This window comes from Gavialis gangeticus, unplaced genomic scaffold (assembly GCF_001723915.1).
Source record: "Gavialis gangeticus isolate Ggan-Ray unplaced genomic scaffold, GavGan_comp1, whole genome shotgun sequence".
NCBI classification, from domain to species: domain Eukaryota; kingdom Metazoa; phylum Chordata; order Crocodylia; family Gavialidae; genus Gavialis; species Gavialis gangeticus.
In genome coordinates this window covers 5,795,158-5,814,213 of record NW_017729027.1, presented here as the reverse complement: position 1 = coordinate 5,814,213, position 19,056 = coordinate 5,795,158, and the positions used below count along the sequence as shown (strand labels likewise).

Below are 19,056 nucleotides of genomic sequence, written 5' to 3'. Positions count from 1 at the left end.
GGGGGGGGGGGGGGGGGAGAGAGAAGGTGAAGCCAGCACCACTGCCCCCTGACCCTGTTCCTCAGAGGCAGCAGCAGCATGAGGTGCTGGTGGAGGGGGATGATTGGGGATGGAGTGAGGGGGCCTCACCCCTGCTGCTCTGTCCCTGCCATCATGGCAGTGCTCTGCTATCCCACTCCCATCCTTGCTGTTTCCCCCAGCTTTGGAGGTGGAGGTGGGGTGCTGGCAGAGGGGGGATGGAGAGAACAGCTCTGTACCTGCTGTTATGGCAGTGCTCCGCTGTCCGGGGCGGGGCGCATGGCCAGGTGGGGAGTGGCCGCAGCATGGGGCAGTGAGGGCTGCCGTGTGCAAGTTTCCCCCCTACCTCCTCCACTCTGGGGAGGCAGCGGTGTCGTGGGGTGGTGGGTGGCAGCACTCTGTCTCTATTCCCCCCCTCCCCATCATTCTTGACAGGCAACTCAGTAGTAATTTATAATTTCTATAATGGCCAACAGCCTTCCTTTGTTTTTTCAAAATAATGAGGGGCAGAACCAGAACACTTCTCCAAGTAATCATTCCTTTCCCTTTTCCTTCTCTGCCCCCATCTGAATTAATGTTAACTATATTAATTGAGAGACAGCCTTATTTCTCCATTGTTTGTACGTAAAATTGATTTTATTGAAGAGAAACCAACAAAACCCTGAAAAGAAATCTGGTGTATTTCTGTGCTTGTCTTGGTGTCAGTTGCCTTACACGAATGTGAGCAGGTGAGGGTGGGATGTCATGGGCTGCATCCCCTCTTCCCCTGCTCCTGCTGCCCCAGGCTGTAATGCTCTCCCTTGCTCCCTGCAGTGTTGAAGTTGTCTCAGACCCCAGGGCTGCGTATTTCCACTAGGCAGAGAGTGGCATGTTTGAGCTAATATTTCTGAGCTTGCAACTGCAATACATACTACTGGAAAACTTATCCACACTCAGTAAAACCCAGCTCTATGCAATGAAATGAACAATCCTTCTAGTCTTAAGCATGTGAGTAGGGAAGGCAATCTGAAAACCTCACAACTATTTCTGCTTTGCTTTCTTTGACATACTGTCTTTATTTAAGCACAACTTCCACAGTGAGACTGCTCTTTTCTTCTGTTTTGCTGCCTACTCTATTCTTCTGTGCTACAGCTTCCATCTCTTGAAACACTTCATGAGCATTCATCAAATTCTGATCTAGGTCAGTGAGTCATCACCAGGACAGCTGTTTTCTGTCTTTTCTAAAGGTTCCAAAGGTAACTCAGTCAGTAATATTTTAATGTAATGTATAACATGGAAAATTCCCTAGAGCTTGGGAAATGGCTGACAATATAAGAATGCTTATTAAATACATGTAAAGTCTGGAAAAGGGGGAGCATTTTTAAGAATCTGTGTTTATTACTGAAAATGGATGCAGTGCAGAATGTATGATAAATCTGTACTGATGATGTAGAAGTCTTTCCTAGTTTCTAATGGTACTGAAAGAAGAATAAAACTCTATAGAAAATACCATCCTTGTAAACATATTTGAAATGGATGAAAATCTTTTTTGCTTATGTAGGAAGGTACATGGAAGAAAAGCTCAACAATGAAGATACGAAATTACTTGTTTGACAGACCACGCTAAGGTCACTTTCAGAAGATTTTACAGTAAGAGCCAAAGAAATGTTAGTTTTTTTTTTTAAATCAGCCTTTCCCTCAATGCTTATTCTTGAGAGAGATTATTGTAACAAATAACTATGACTGATTTCCCCTCCCTTGCATAAAGTCCACATTTTAACTTAGCTGTTGAAGCTAAACACCTAAATATGTGGTATTCTATAAAACAGTAACTCCATTCTGTCACCCTAGCTGTTCCTAGTTATTTGAAAGTTATGATATCACTGGAAAGTGCTCTGGATGTAACTTCAACTGCTGTATGTGACATTGTTGTACCCTACTTCGTCAGGTGTCAAGTTCTTTCCCTCTTCCGTATCCAAATACGTGGTTCTTTCAGTGAATGTGTATTCAAATAAATACATGCAAAAATTAGACGTGATTTTTTTTTTTAGAGTGTAAGGTAAACAACATATACACACGGGAATATTCTCAAAAAATATTAATTATAAAATTTGATTCCTGCCAACAAGACAAAAGCCTTTGTCTAGAACTACACAAGATGAATTCAGATGTCTGAGAACTCTCATTTGTGTTAAGTGCCTGGTTAGAAATAACATTAAAATACATCTCTTGCTGAACAAAGAAGCAAGGGAGTGAAGGAACAAGGGCTTCCAGCTTCAGGCAAAATCCCAAGCTGTCCTGCTGCTGGTCACCCGTCCCCAGCAAACCTGCTTTCTAAACACTAAGAGCACTGAGCTTCCACAGGTCAAACCAATTCTGGAGCACTTCACTATATTAGCAGAAATCCTTATATAATTATAGTCCAATTACATAAAAAAAAAAACAACCCTCAAAATGCTCTTATCTTTTTTATGTATTTGAGAAACTATATATAATCTTATATACATATTACAATTATCCTTCTGAAGATATAAATATGCCTATACATTGCAACTTAACAAAAAGCAAACTCATAGTGTAACTGAAACATGTCTCCACACTGTAAAATAGTTGTATTATCATCGTTGCAAAATAATTCAATGCTTTTATGGCAAATGTCTATAAAGGAAACAAGGGTAGATTGAAAATATCTGCTTTTCAATATTTCATTTGCAAACATAATTATGCGAACTTACAGATTAAAAAATACATTTACTCTTAATATTTTACATACAAATTTTCATAGCCTTATTTATACAAATGCACATTAAAACTTCTAGGCTGTTCCTGGAAAACAACACTTTTTTAATGTTTAATTTATCTTTAAAAAAATAGTAAAAAAATCTGAACATGAGGTATCCAATGTGATAACTATTTTGATCCCAATCTTATCACAGCTTTACACATACAAGTGCAAATATTTACATAATGCGTGTATATTTTTATAGATACATACATGCACACTATGCAAAGAATGTTAAAGAGCAAATATTATACTATTCATTAACTATGGACATTCAAATTGGTTTCAGTTTAAACCCACAGTGGAAATTGGTAGATAGTACTTTTGTGATTAATATAATAGATTGTCGCATGCCCACATAATTTAACAAAAGATGTTTTCACTGTTGGTCCCTACAAAAAGATGCTGATGTACAGGTGTGCATGTTTTGAGGAAAACATATGAATTAAATTATTCTAACTTTGCTCTGTTCATCATCAGTAATCAAATGTAAACAAAATATATTTTAACATAGGATTACCACAAGGCATTTCAATTTGTAGGAAACACCCCCAAATTGAAAGAAAGCTCTTTCAATTCTGGGCTAATGCCTGTTGTAAAGAGAAGATCTTTCCTACTTTAAAGCATCTGGAGAAATTAAAGGGCCCCAAAAAAGGAGAGGGGTGAATACTAGATGAAAAGGGAGATGAGATGTTAGAAACATATAATCCAGATTTTATAACCTTCAAAATGTATACAGTTGATATTGTTGGTTTAACCATCTTGTTTTACAAAGGTCATATTAGGTAGATTTCTCAGAGGAATCTGATGCAAGGGAATTGATGCAACTGAGCAATCTAGAAAGCAAACTATGCAACGTGACCTACATTATACACATCAAAATATTCAGTCAAGTTCCACAGTGTCAGTGTGAGAAACAGTTTTCTTTGCAATAATTCATCTTATGAATAAACCCAAATTATCTAATTCAAATGACTTAATTATTTTACGATTCTTTCTGACACCACACAACTTGACTAATTACTGAAAAAGAAAATACAAGACTGGCCTGTTGTTCATTGAAAACTCATCTTTAGGCAAGCACAGTTGAAAGTGAGTTCACATTAATAATAGGGAGACTACACATCTTGTTTTTGCTGAGACAGGACATCTAGGACAGGTGTACGAAATGGGACTGTCAGTTTGGTCAATGAAGCTCGTGTTCCATGAGATAAATGGGACAGGTGTTTAACACTGGACATATCCCTCCTGCCCCACTAATCCTGGAGTTCTGGATGCGCAGCCGAGCATGTTAAGGAGCAAGGTCGGGGGGATGGGGGGACAGCGCTCCATTTTGAGACCAGGGAAATCCAGTTACTCAAGTACCTGTAGTTACAAATAATGCACCTCTGGTTGTTTTCAGTAGTCTTTCCTAACCCCAGCTGTTTAGATTAAAATTCTGCTTCACAACTTCCAATAACTTCCTGGCATGTTTAATCCACTGGAAACAGGTGCTGGAATAATAACTCCTTGTTTCTGTAATTCCCGTAGAACATCTAGTATTGAATCTAATTCCACTCGAAATTTCTCCAGCTCCTGATTCTTTATTTGTGCAAGTTTCCTCCATTTCTCAATCTCCTGGATTTGCAGTGCTTCAGCAACATGCTGTGTTTGTTGCACCACCTGAAAATTATAAGCATACCTGTTCAGTATCACACTGATTCAGACCTATCAATTCACTGAACATTCCTCCTTACTTGATACAGCCCTTTTGCCAAAACACACCCCTCTTTACTATATACATATACTTTAGTAAAGGTTTTTATGTTGATTTCCAAAGGCTAATATTAGAGGGGACTTTTTCCACCAGGGCACATGTGCACTGAAAATTCAGGCTCATTAAAGTACTCTCTGGTGCATGTCTACATGTGCACCCCCATCAGGAGCAAATCAAGCCTGATAGGAGGCAGCTGCCCAGCAGCTGGGACAGCTCTCCCTGCCCAGTGGAGATTGGGACAAGTCTCAATCTCCATATGGTTGGGAGGCAGCTGCCTGGCAGCCAGGACAGCTCTCCCAGTCTTGTGGAGATCAGGACTGGTCCCAAACTCCACATGGCTGGGAGGCAGTGACCCGCTGAGCCAGGACAGCTCTTCCTGCTGCCTAGACTGATTGGGAGCAATTTGTTTCTGGTCAGCATCCACACATGTATTACGGCACGTTAGTTAATGCGCTATTTTTCTAGTATCTGCATATACAGGCACCAGAAAATAGCACATTAGACTAATATATTGCACAGTAATTGCTGTACCCATGTAGACGGTGACGCTTTACTGTGCATTAGATTAGATGTACCCAGTAAGTATCTAATAATTCAAACTATATCAGATCTCTAAAGTCTTTTTTAAAACTTGCCATTTAAAAATACAGATTTATTGAGTTAACAATAGTGTACAACTAAAACAAGCCACATCTGGATTGTCTTCATGGTACAGAGTTTCTGTGGTGGATCTATGCTTTGTAATAACTATGTAATCCCCATCTCTTGCTCTGTAAGCATACTACATTGACAGTACCCTGCAGCTGTTGCAGATATGAATCTGAATGAATTTTCATGTGATGCAAATCCTAGTCCCTCTAAATTCCAAAGAGCTAAATTAAACATGTTTATGTTGCATGAAATAAAAATCTGTCATTACTGAATGTCACAGCAGAATATCTTATTTAGGAATATATTGTGTAAAGGAAAGTCTTTAGTTTTTTGTTTAACTTATTTCCTAGGGCTTAAAGGGACTTCTTGCAATTCCTAAAGCAAAAAAAAAAAATTACCAAAAAACTACATATCTAAATGAAAATTACTTAATATTAATGCTACTGCTATTAGGGTTAACACAAAAATCCCTTACAATAATATAGACCAGAACAATGGAGTTATACCAGAGAGTCTGACACTGTAGTTTAGGTATAAAAATTACTAAATGTTAATCAAATCAAAGCATCAACCCACAACCACCTCAGTTAAGAAGTTTTTCAGAGCTTTAAAAGACAAGGGAAAAATTCTCACACCTGCAGTGGGAGGGAGTGGGATAAAAAGAAAGACAAAAATGTTAATTTATTGGTTTTGACTTTGAAAAATTGACAGCACAGTAAAAGTGGAAACTGCATGTCAACAGCAGTGAAGATATAAACATGAATATAGTGCAGATCTGATTGATAGGATATAGTAATTTTCTTCTTTAAAAGAATCTAAGTGGCAAGTTCTATTTTCTATGGCACTAAGGAGCTTTTGTGGAATGAGTAACATTCTTTTGTGTAGGAGAAAGCACTTTCTTAGGGGCTGGTGTTACCCAGTAGAATAAACTCCCAGATAAAAAACCATCATTAAGAACAGTCACAAGGCTCACCGCCTTCTACTCCCACGATACTTTCTTGACTTTACTTCTATTGTTTCAAAAAACAACACAGTATTTATTAGCAACCCAAAAAACAACCCAAGATTTTACTGAAAAAAGTAATTATTTTCCTGGGGCAGGATGAGAAAGAACAAACCACATATGAAAGATGCCAGTCACATCATTTCAGTAGCAAGGTGTTACTGGAAGACACTCATATAGTAGAGGGATTAGTGTGATTAAAAAAAAAAAATCTTATAAATTGCAGGGGGGGGAGCAATCAGAAGCTAGTCTCTGGATATAAAAATGCTTCCCCTTAAAAAGGATTACTAAGAATACAAGGCTAGAACATCATAAACAAGGCATAGGAATAACAAAGTAAAGGTTTTAGCACTATTTTTAAAACTGAGGCTTATCTTCATTTTTTAAACAGAGAATTGTTAATAAGCTACAACCAGCTAAACAATCATGAGACAAACCTACATACAAGCAAATACTGGATTATGCAACTAAGACAAAGATAGTAATTACAACGCAGCTATACATAAAAATACTAACCCAGATTTTCAAAATTCTCATAGCCTTCCTTTCTGTGTCCATAAACTGCAATTTGACACTCATGTTTATTGTCACTTGGAACTCTAAATATCTCATTTACAATCAAACATACAAGAATGGTAATTGACCCTACTACTAATTTTGGGTGTAAGATTTATTTGCACTAGTGAGCACCTACTAGAATAAAAGCAGCTCATTACACTGTAGGTATCAAATATTCTTGATTAATGATGTCAAACTACATAACAAGCTACAATATTTGATATTTTTTACCTGCTGTAGTTCTTGTTCTCTTTGGTCATGTCTGGTCTCCATATGCTTGATTTTTCTTTCTAGGCATAAGAAGCGTTTCATTTCAGGACTCTGGCTCTCTTTAGCTTCTCTCAAGTCTTTTAGTAATTTTGCCATCTAAAATTGAGATATTTATTATTTACATTGAAGTAGTGCTCACTGTGCTAGACAATATATTTCTGGGTCTGCACACACAGTAGCAATGCATGCTTCACTATACCAGCAATCAGACTGCTTTCTCTACTCATATGCTTAAGTGCTATAAGTGAGTGGTATAAGCCTGCTCTTAGAACAAAAAGGTGAGAAGAACCTCTTATTACTTAACTTCCTTCATGCTGGAGAGCCTCTCTCTCTAGTGAAGGATGGAAGTCTTTTTCTTTCAGAATCAATGAGTGCACATAATTTCTGTCTCCTTAGCTCAACTAGCCCTTACTGGCCAGGAACCACAGAAAGCCTGTTCCTAACAAAGTTATTTCCACAACAGGATTCTGTGAATGAATTTATCAATGGAAATAGTTCTCAGGAGTAACTGTGAAGTGGTGGGACCATATTAGAAACAGAAACATGGATTTCTGAACTTCTGACTACAATAAGGTTCGTCTTTCAGCCACTTTTGCTACAAACTACAAGCCAAAAAGAAAGATAAATTAAAAAGTGCAAACATTTTTATCTTGCACGCCTACATTTAGACACAAAGGCACATTCACATAAATACTCTAGTTGAAACTGTAGAGGTTCAACAGCTGTAAATGGAAATGGCCTCATTTTTAAGAACCTAGAGGGTTTCAGATGCTTATTTTTCATAAGTGAAGTTTGTCAATGCTCTTCTTATTGAACAATGAGAGAAACTAGAGATGAAAATGCCCTATGATGTACTCCAGTTCACCAAGCCAAGGTATGATTAGAGAGACATACTAGATAATGTATCTTGGGACAATGACATTTCATTTTCCTATTGTATTTTTAAACCACAGTGGAATGTTGTTACTGTAGTTAAACCACAATGACAACACCAACAAAAATGGGAAGTAGTAACAGCATCTTTATAAAACAAAGAGCTTATTACTTCTTTTGTATACTAAAACAATGTACAAGACATGGCTTTACATTAGTTTTCAGATAAAGATTACATATCAATATATAAAAAGCCTCAGTGAAGCTCATTTCCAAAGACTAAATTGAGAAGAGTTTATGGGAAAAGATAGTATTAGCATGTAACACTTGACTACAACCTACTCTGGTTTTAAAAACTTAATTTTGTTAAAAGCAGAGCTAAAACTAGACTGGGTTTTTATAGGCAGCTTTCATTTTATTGTACTTACTTGATTCTAAGACAAGATTTCCCCCTCCCATTTAACATAGGGAAAAAAGCCCCAGAGGCAAAACAGGGTTAGGCATGGGCCAGAGTAAGAAGGGGGAGGACGCAAGCTGTTTGACCTCCCCACACCACCTTGCCTCCCTGCAGTGGTGGGGGGCAGGGAGGGGGAGATTAATTAAAGATGACCCCCAATAATTAGATTCTATACATGGAAACTTATAACAAATTTATACATCTTCCGTGTATAGAATCTAGTTATTGGAGGTTGTGTTACATTCAGGGTCGTCTTAGTTTCAAGTATATATGGTATATTGCTGGAACCTTACAAAACATATGCCTGATTTCTTGCATTGCCTTTGGATAGCTAAAAAGTTCCACAAACTATTCGTATACTCTTACCTCCTTCTGTAAGATTTCCTCTCGCATCTGTGAAATTACTAAGGCTTCTTGATCCCTCTGTAGCTCTTTAACTTGTTCTTGGAGATGTTTTATTAGGATCTAGGGAATATTGATATAGATGTCATTAATATAAATCCCTTTGAACAGTTATTTAAAAATCTTCAAAATGAAAGAGAAACTTTTCTTGAATATTAGTAAGAACATGTATTGTACTTTATACTAAAAAGCAAGTGATGTAATACCAGTATGCTAGGTGCATCTGATTTATACATAAATAGTGCTACTTTTAAGCTGCTTGAGTTCTGTTGAATAGAGTAATAATGAAAAGTAAATATATAAGGATATTATCAGAGTTTAAAACCAATACTTAGTTTGAGAAAAAAAAGTTATCAATATCCAACCCAAGGTAATTACAAGTATACAAATATAAAACTCTCCCTCTACTGCCAGAAATATCAGCTAAGAATATTTTTGAAAGAATATGGTCCACTTTAATTGAAAATGGTCAATACAGGAAACTCTCACTATTTGTGGGTTCGGCATTTGTGAATGCTGAACCTGCTTCTTAAATACACTCAAAGAAGGTCCTCGGGAGTTCTGCGCTTGCCGCCGCTGTGCTCCCGCTGTTGCCAGAGCAGCCAGGATACAAGAACTTATCTCCTGCAAATGACGAGGGTTGCCTGTATTTATAGTCATTTAGAAACTAAACAGTTTAAAACAGTCATTAAAAAGATCTGATGTGCATTAGAAACAAATACGTTTAATATTTGTATTTTACCTCTTGGGTTGAAATTTTGCTATTTAGTTTTGCTAGTTTAGAAGTGGAATGCTCCATTGCATGCTGGCAAAGAATTCTCTCTACTTCTCTCTGGTGGGATGCTTTAAGAGCTGTGATATATTCAGCTGTCTCTTCTTTTATCCTAGAAAAAAAAATACTACAGGTATGCATAGTTCTATACTTACGCATTTAAAAGGTCAAATAAGTTATGGGCTTTGTATCTTCCAAATTTCTCAGGCACACCTTGTGTAAAGTGACAACAACTGCAGTGACATAATTACTCTTGATATACCCACAAATTTGGTAACTGCATTTTTGCAGGCTGCTATCATTACTCCCATGGCCTGCATACAATTTTGAAGGTCTAGGTCAGAAATATCAATGATGCACAGTAAGATGAAACAACAAAGGCATCTAAGTGTGTAACAATTTATTTTAAAAACATTATTCTTACTCAAAACCACTGCAAATTGAACTAGTGTAGGTATGTCTGAAAGCACTGAAGTGGTAGCACCCTCCATAAAATGTTGATGTCCTTTTAGAATCTTGTTCTAAAAGTAAGGAAGCACACTGATGCCTTGATGTAAAGAAATCGCTTATATTATTGTGGTCCACTCAGCTGCAGCAATCCTATTGTTTCATTTTTTGATCAAAAACGCCACTTAATGCCAAAAGAAGAGGCAACATTAGCAATCCTTGTATCTTTGTCCACAGATGGACAGAAGCCACCAATCAAGTTCAGCAAAACCACTAAATAATTCTCACTGCTAACATGAGCTATATTCATAGATGCGGACTAGTTGTTAGAAGGCACTGTTTTATTACTAATACCTAGGTCCTGTTAGCCAATATTCTATTATTACAGCATCTTAAAAACACATGTTAAACACTTACCTACGCACATTATTTTCGGAATAAGCCAGTGCTGCTTGAGACTTCACTTGCTCCTGCTTCATTTCTAGACACAATCTTTCAAGCTCATCTTTCAACTGTGCATTTTCTTGCAGAACTTCTGAAATATGGGGATCAGCAAAGCTATGTGGTTGATATATTTTTTCATCAAGAGTGTTGGGGAAACATTCATGGTTGCTAGATTTCCTTTTATCTGTTGCTGAAGTATCCTTCTGTAAAATCTCTGTAGACTTTTCACTGTTGTCAGCTTTGTCATTTGAATTCTGATCACACAGCATCCTCCTTCTCTCTCTCTGAAGCTTCTCCACAGTTTTTGTAAGGTCCTGTATTTCTTTACTTTTGGTGACCAGTTCTTGATTTAATTTTACCAACCTGGCTTTTGCACTGGCTTGTTCCACCTGGTCCTCTAAGTGTTTATCACTTCTCTCACTTCTCAGTTTTAATTGAGAGTTTTGATCTTTAAGATTTTCAATTTCTGTTTGAAGATTTTTTATAGTGGTCTGATAGGTCTCTCTTTCATTGTGAAGTTCTCGTTCAAGTGCTATAAAACTGCATTTGTTGTCATGCAATTTCTGGGTTTCATTCATCAACTTTGAAGCAAGTAATTTTTCAAGCTCTACAAGTCTTTGCTCATACTGAAGCTAGAAGAAAGGCAATTTACAGAATTGGATTTATCACTCTTTTTTTGGTACAAGTTAAGATGATGAAGTTAACCCATAAAAATAAATATAAATATATAAAACATGATACTTTTAACACTTCAGAAAATGGTAATAAGCTATTAAATTAACAAAATTACTATCTACAACAAAGAGAACAGCTTTGAAACAGCAGGACACAAAATATCACTTAACTAAATGCTTTTCTTAGCACACTTACGCAGGGTAGGGTGTTGGATATAGGCTTCAACTTAACATATAAAAACAAAATGATTTTGTAGTCTACTATCCTGTGTTTTTCAACTTATGAATATAGCTAGATAAATGAGGATCTGCAGAATCAAATCTTTTCCCTCCAGGCATGAAAAGATATTTAATGGGTCCTGAGAAATTCCCTCTGCAAATTTATTCTTTCTCTGGCAATTAAGAGGCTTTTACAGTTCAAATGCACAAGTTTAAAATCTGGTTCCTGAAACTACAGGGTTTTTCTTTAAATCTCATTTTTATCTTCATCCTGCAATACCGTAATCTCAAAACCAGAATCTAATATCTAACAAACCGCAAAAAAAACTTAACTCCACTACTTATAAAATAAGCTGCTGCTCAGCACGAATAAAAGAATCCACGTGTGACTCTTAGCTTAGCTACCTTTATTTTTTGAAATTGTTGTTCCATAGCACGGAGACTTTTCTTAGCTTCCTCATCTTTCCCCTCTAACTCTCTTTCTAACTTTTTTATTCTTCTTTCTAGAAAATCAATTGTATTGGTCTTAGCTGAAACATCAACTTCTTCAGAGGCTGCTGCAGCAGCATATATCAAAGCAGGCAATGAATTTGGATGCCTTCTCTTCAGAATCCCTTCCATTTCCTTAATCTGTCAAAAAGAAAGTTATCTAAAGTTAGGCAGAAATAATGAGAAGACCTTTATTACAACACAAATATACTGTACTAAAGATGGCTAATGGCTTGCTGTAAGTGAATTAATGTGAAATCCACTAAAGTTCTGTTAGAAGGCAGAACTACACATTAAAAGGGAGCTTTTGGTGTAAAGGCATCAAGAGTGAATTTTTGACTTTTATGAATCTGTGCTTGAAGGAAAAGGCTCCAGGATAAACTTGCATCTAAATCAAATTAAGAGCTACATTTCTTTTAATTTGGATTCTGATTTTTAAATCTTATTTATTTTAATAACATTAATTTTACTTAGCTAAAAAATGGCACTTAGCTAAAAGAATATTTCTAAAGCAGGACAGAAGGGCTTTGGTCAGAATATTTCAAAGTAAAAAACGTATTTACGGTAAGACATCAATTATTCACAATAATTGTCACCATCATTTCAGATAATTAATTTTTCCAGATGGTTGTACCATTCAATAGTATATTGTACAGCAAATATTTAAAAACAAGAAGAAATAAACATATGATAACATATAATGTTTTAAAATCTCAAAGCACTAGTAAACAAACAATGCTGTTTTGTCTTACTGACAAGCAAAATCCAATTACAGGCTGATAGTTTTGTTATTAAACAGCCTTCCCACTAACTGACTTTCCAGATAACTGACTCTGTACTGAATATCACACCTCCTGGAAGAAAGACTTGTTTGTTTATTATGGAAGTTAAAATAAGATTCCTAAGCATTGGTGTTGTTCTAATGCTTTAAACTCAAACTACATATTTTACTATGATGATGTTACATTTTAAATGCCAGGGGCAAGGATTTTCTGGGGTGATGTCTTTTATTTGATTCAGTGCATAGCTGGGATAAAGTAAGACAAGCTTATGAAGACAAAGTGTTTTTCCTCATTTTTGCCTAATTGAATCTCAACTCTGAAGTTAGTCCAATAATAAAAAAAATACATTGAAGAGTGGAATAGAAACTAACAATAGCTACCATGGAGAGGGCTGCAGTGTTTAATGCTTTTTATACTTCATCCTCACCGAAAGGTCAATTGTTATATGACAAGCAGAATTAACATCAAAGATAAAAGTGGAGGTTAAGAATCTTAGCTTTCAGTAGGGAAAGAATAAGTTAGAAATTATTTAAGACAAGTTATATATTTTCAAATCAGCAACTTGATAAGGGTCAGCTGAGATCATTCAAGGCTGTGGTAATTGCAGTCACTGGTTATTTGGTTATGATATTTGTGAAGATCAGGTAAAGCCTTAGAAGGCTGGAATGGGCAAATATATAGCCCAGTGAAAGAAAGAAATAAAAAGGGAATCCAGCGAATTACAGACCAACCTGTCTACAATATTTGGTGAAATACAATTAACTTGTAAGTACCTAAAAGCAGCATATATTTGTCAAGTGTAAACCATGCTAACCAGCCAGATTTCTTTCAATGCCAGAATATTGATGGGGAAGAGCAGTGGATGTCATAATACCTAGATTTCAGCAAAGCTTTTGAAACAGTTTTTTCTTCTGTCATTTTCATAAGCAAGCTAAGACAGTGTATTATAAATGACACTATTATAATATGGATCCATAACTTTTAATACTTTAGATTACTGTACTGAGAGAACAGTCATCAACAGGTCAGTCATATTGGGAGGAGAAATTAAGTGGGGTCCCTAGTAGTTTCTCCTGGATCCTATATCATTTAGCATCATCATTAATGACTTGGAAGAGGGAATCTGCATATGACACTAAGCCAGGTGGGGTTTAGGGGGTAAGATTAGGATTCAGAATGATTTTGATAAATTGAAGAAATGTTCTGAAGTACTGTATTTACTCAGATACAAGACAACCCACCAATAACTAGGTTCTATACATGGAACATATTTATAAATGTCTTATCATTTCTAGGTGTAAAACCTAATGACTGGAGTGATGTCTTGAATTCATTCCCCTCCCACTGCTACAAGGAAAATAGTGGCTTTGGAGCAGAGAGGGGAGGAGGGGGAAAAGGGGTATGCGCAGGGCAGGGTGGACCGGGAAGAGCCCTACACAGCCCAGCCCGCCCCACGCAGATCCAGGGGCACATCACCCCCATGTCCTCCTGGATGAGCAGCGATGGCAGCTGCCAGATGAGTGGGTAAGTGCCGCACCAGCAGCTCCCAGAGGAGCAGTGTGCAATGGCAGTGCCCTCCCCCACAACAAGCCAGAGCTCCATCCCATGCCTGCCCCACCCAGGCAGCGCTTGCCCCAGCCTCTGCCCCCAGCCCCACTCCTCCCTCACCACAGGGGCCTTGATCTGCTCCCCCATGCCCCTCCCCTCCTCCTACTCCCTCCCCTTCCACCACACGAGACTTAACAGCTCCATGCCACTCTTCAAGCTGTCAGGCTGTGCTCCTCCCTGCCTATGTGCTGCGCTGCGACTGTGCACACGTACAGGCATTTATTGGCCAAATTAGCTGCCACATCAGGCTGATTTCCAATACAATCAATTTTCTTTATATCAGTACCTGTCTGATATTGGACTGATGTATTGGTGCATCTCTAATGCACAGAAAAGAATTCTTAATTATTCGCGTGTCTCAAGCACTAGAACAGATTATCTAAAAAGGGTTGTGGCATCTCTATCACTGCAAGTTTCTCAAAGGGTAAATTAGACAAAATGTTTATTTGGGATGATTTAGATGGCAAAACAGAGCAGGAGGTTATGACTAAGTGATCCCTTATGTCCCTTTCAGTCTTGCTTTTCTATGACTCTAGAAAGAGAGAGCACTCTATTTTAATGTATACTATTTACTTTTAAAAAAATGTGAAAGGGCCAGAAACAATAGAAAATAGTCATGGCTTCTTAGTTTCCTCTCTTTTCTTCATCTCTTGTTCGACTTTCCAACTTATACTTGATCCTACATGATCTCATAATATTTTCATATCCAAATTGTTCTCATAAACCCAATGAGTAATCCAATAAAATTATTATTACTTCACTGCAGATCCCAGAACAAAATATCTTGTTTGTGAAACAAAACATTCACATACAGAATTTTTATTTAAAATTACGCAGATAAAATTAAAACTTGTTAAAATACACAGAAACACTCTTAATAGATTAATTAGTATTTATAGCACTAAGATAAAATGATTAATTTATCAAGGGATGCTTCCAATAAGATCTCATAATATATTGTCTACCTGTTGCTCGAGATCTTGAATTCTTTTAGCATCTGCTGCCCTGTCCTTCCAACGTTTCTTCTGCTGTGCAGATTGATTCCCAGCTTCAGTTGTGAGCTTCTCAACCTACTCACCAAAAGGCAAAGTAAATAAATTAACTTTACTAGCTCAGTGGAAAAAGAAACCTCAGTATGTCAAATAAAAAACAAATGGAAGTGTTCTAATCCTGAACAGTATTAATATACTCACTTCAATCCTAGTTATTAACATGGCTCATAGACAGCTGTAAGTCTAAGGGCCAGATTCTTAAATTGAGTTAAAGTCAGGGAAAAGGGAGAAGATTTCCAGCTGCAAATGTCCATCAGGCAGTTCCCCTGCAAGATTAAGAACTCTCTGCTGGAAAATCTGAGTTGGATCTTAGCCCTGTGTCTGTGTCCCATTCTACTGGTATATAAAAGGATGTGACAGAGTGGAAAAACAGCATGGAACAGATGCATGATACCTGTCACCCACTACCACAAGGTCAGGTAAGGGAAGAAGTTAAATCTTTTACCTTTGAATTTAGTGAGGCAATTTAAAGCTGCCTAATCTATACTTTTTAATACTAACAGAAGTCCTAAATAGTATGTAGGCCAAGAATGGTCTTGAGACTTGTGAGCAGGAACTGGCGACGTTTTCCTCCCCCATATTGTATCAATAAATAGGATCCTATATAATGCAACTGGTTTGTTAGACGAATGATGGAAGGAGTCCATCTATAATATCTCTAGTGGACATCATTTTAGAAATGAGGATAGTACTATTGTGTAGAGGTTAATTTTTTGATACACAAGACAACCCATCCAAATAAGATAGCAATATCTGGAATGCTTTACAAAATCTGAAACCTTAATTTCCCTTGTGGAAAACTAAACTAAACATTTTGCCTTCACCATGAGCTGTTGAAAAACCACTTCTCATATACATCACTTTGAGCCCTCTCCATTCACTGATTCTTTGCAAACTTTTGCCTACTTTCGGCTCTTAACAACATACCTTCTTTTTTTCCCCTAAATGTTTCCATAAGCAGTGAAATATCACTGGCATATGAATTAAGACACACTGAAATAAATGGGGCAGTTCCCATTTCAAAACTAATGTTTTGGGATCCCTGGACTGGTTTTATTTGATTCTGATTTAGAAGATTTTAATTTCAACCATAAACAAGTGGAGGCCTGCTCTCCCACCTTACCTAAAGTCACAAAGTGTTTCTAGAAAACAATTAAAAACTTTGGTAATTCCCACTGAAAAGAAACATTACTTTAATCACCGCTGTGTACCTTCATATGTTCATAGACCTTAAAACTATTAGTGTAACAATGTAACTGACATCCTTACTCAATAGCTTTGCACGTCTTAAAGAATCATCAACTGAGGATTATGATTAGAAAAGTCACTTGAAATGTCTAATGCAACAAATGTTATGCTCTGGTGCATTTAAGGAATGCCCACACTATTAGGGTCTCTGTATTTAGTCTGAAGATTCTGACATTTTCAACGTACTGCATTTTGGAAATAATGCATATGCTGAAAAAAATAGATAAATTTTACTCATTTTCTTTGTATGTACAAATAAGAACTCATTTACAAAATAAATCTAGAACTATGATCACCTGCAGTTTTAATTTCTCAATTTCTTCTTTTGCATTTTTAAGACGTGCTGCATCTTTATCCAAAAGGTCTTGATTTTCTGCATACCACTGCAACCTCTTTTTCAAATTACTAATTTCTTGTTTGTATGATTCTTCCATAATCTTTATCTCATAATTCTTCTCGCCTATAAAGTAAAAAAATAAATTTAATCTCCTGTTAGGGACCTAAGATCAGAACAATCAGATTTACCCTCCTCAGTTGCACTGACTTCAGAGTTTAAAAGTGTGACAACATTTAGTTTTAAAATGTAACTACACTTTAAATGGATTCCTTCAAATATTTTAGTTTTCAATTTGCAACAAGAATTTATATTGGCTAGTAGAAAAAAAAAATGTTCAGGTACTGAAATGCCTGAACTGGTGGTCTTGGAATTGAAGGGTTTTTTTTTTTCAGGAACAAGTTAGACAGAACATCTACCCATAATAGTCTAGTTATAATTGATTCTGTCTTCCTGCGGGGGGGGTTGACTAGTTGATCTCTTCAGATTCCTTCCAGTCCTACATCTCTATTCTAATATGGGATTTCTAAAAGCTCCTGTAATATATGTAACAAGGGAATGAATATACATTATGTTTCATACGTTTATTTAGAAAAATAAGTGTTGATTAGATTTATAAACTACACAAATGACTCCTTTACCTGAAGCAGAAAAAAGCTGTGTTCTTGCCAGATCTCTCTCTCTCTTCATTTGTCCCAAATCTACTTCAAGGGCTTGTTTGTCTTGCTTAAGCCGTTTTATCTCTTCCAGCAGTTTGGTTTCTTCTTTCTTAAGTTTTTAGACAAAACATTGGAAGCAATTTTTGTAAATTTCCTTGGTGACTTGCAATTATTTTCACAGACCATGTTAGGACACCAACCAAAGAATCAGCAATGATGACAGAACAGCGGTACTCAGCCCCCGGCTCACAGTGCTGCCACAGACTGTGGCCCTGAGTGCTACATCAGGTGCACAAGGCAGTGCAGGGCCTGATCCCAGCATACTGGGTCAGATGGAGGCAGCGCAGCTTCCTGGGGGCCTGATCCCAGTGTATGGGGATGGACAGAGACAGCACAGGAGCTAGCAAAGGCCATATAGAGCCCAATCCAGGGGGGCAGGCCTGATCTTGGCATGTAAGGTCCAATTCAGCCCCATGCCACAATCTGGCCTGTGGGGCCAAAAAGGTGAGCTCTACTAGCTAAGAACATCTTTCTTTCAATCAGTTTCTTTCTTTGGGACCTAGTAAGAGTTCATCTGAGGATTCATTCACATTGTTTACAATATTTCAACACAGTAATATGTAATAAATATAAAAATGGTACAGCATTTTAACATAGGAAAACTAGCAAACACGTAGTATGTGTTACTCAGTAAGTCCACGATAATGATAGTCCTATCTATTTTGCAAAAACAGGTAAATATTTTGAAAGGCATCTGCTTCTATTTACCTGTGCTGCTCGAAGTTCTGAAATCAATTCTGAGAAACTTTGGTTTCTTATTGGCTCAGAATCCTGCACTAACTGTGACTGGAAGTTATTTTGATCCATCTTTTCTCTAATAATAAAAACAGAATGCAGTTTGGTACATTTTACATAGCTTTCATGAGCAAACTTAACAATTTCTATACAAGATGCTTATTCTTTCGAATTCCAGTAAAAAAAGAATTTAATCATCTTATTTTATATTAAAAAAAGAGAATTACATTAAGTAGGTAAAAATCATGAATCAAAGCTTAGATCACCCCCATGTTGCCAGAAATCAACCCAGGCCTACCCAAAAATGTGAACTGAAGAGAAGTTAGTAAAACAAGAGAAAAAGTAGTTGCACTATGATCAAAATCAATAAAGCCAAAAAATCAACTTCCCTCCTGACTAAAGATACACAAACTCCAAGCCAGTTGCTTTGGGTCAGTGGAATTATGTATGTGCAGTGGAAAAATCCACTTCTTACCTACTAAGCTCATCTGTGAACCCTATTCATTAATGGTTTGTAAATTATGAATGTGCATAACTGCTGACACTTGCATTACTGAGAGACAGTCAAGTTTTACAAGGCTTAGGATCCCCCTACATAATGACTCCTTACCCATTCCTCCTTCAGCACAATAAAACTAACAATTCCCTTTTTCTGTACAGGGCTCTTTTGTGGCCTGAACTGCTGGCTAACTTAAACTTCCTTGCTACAGCTTGATAAAATTACTCCTTGTTCTATCATCTGCCAGCACCGAAAACAGTCTAGCTCCTTCTTCTTTGGAACCAC

At 37.0% G+C, this 19,056-nt stretch overlaps 1 protein-coding gene across 3 annotated transcripts in view; it reads right to left on the bottom strand.

Annotated features, from left to right (window-relative positions):
• Window positions 1-2,592: 2,592 nt before the first annotated feature.
• The window catches only part of CEP162 (centrosomal protein 162), a 79,261-nt gene continuing 62,797 nt past the window's right edge, over window positions 2,593-19,056 (bottom strand). For all 3 annotated transcript variants that reach the window (XM_019520396.1, XM_019520397.1, XM_019520398.1), the window contains 10 exons: window positions 18,246-18,351; window positions 17,460-17,586; window positions 16,781-16,944; window positions 15,150-15,254; window positions 11,711-11,935; window positions 10,386-11,044; window positions 9,492-9,633; window positions 8,714-8,812; window positions 6,979-7,113; window positions 2,593-4,441 (listed from right to left, as the gene is read on the bottom strand). In XM_019520396.1, the coding sequence (XP_019375941.1) occupies window positions 4,223-4,441; window positions 6,979-7,113; window positions 8,714-8,812; window positions 9,492-9,633; window positions 10,386-11,044; window positions 11,711-11,935; window positions 15,150-15,254; window positions 16,781-16,944; window positions 17,460-17,586; window positions 18,246-18,351 (1,981 nt within the window). In that variant the 3' untranslated portion in view covers window positions 2,593-4,222. The remainder of the gene's footprint in view (window positions 4,442-6,978; window positions 7,114-8,713; window positions 8,813-9,491; window positions 9,634-10,385; window positions 11,045-11,710; window positions 11,936-15,149; window positions 15,255-16,780; window positions 16,945-17,459; window positions 17,587-18,245; window positions 18,352-19,056) is intronic.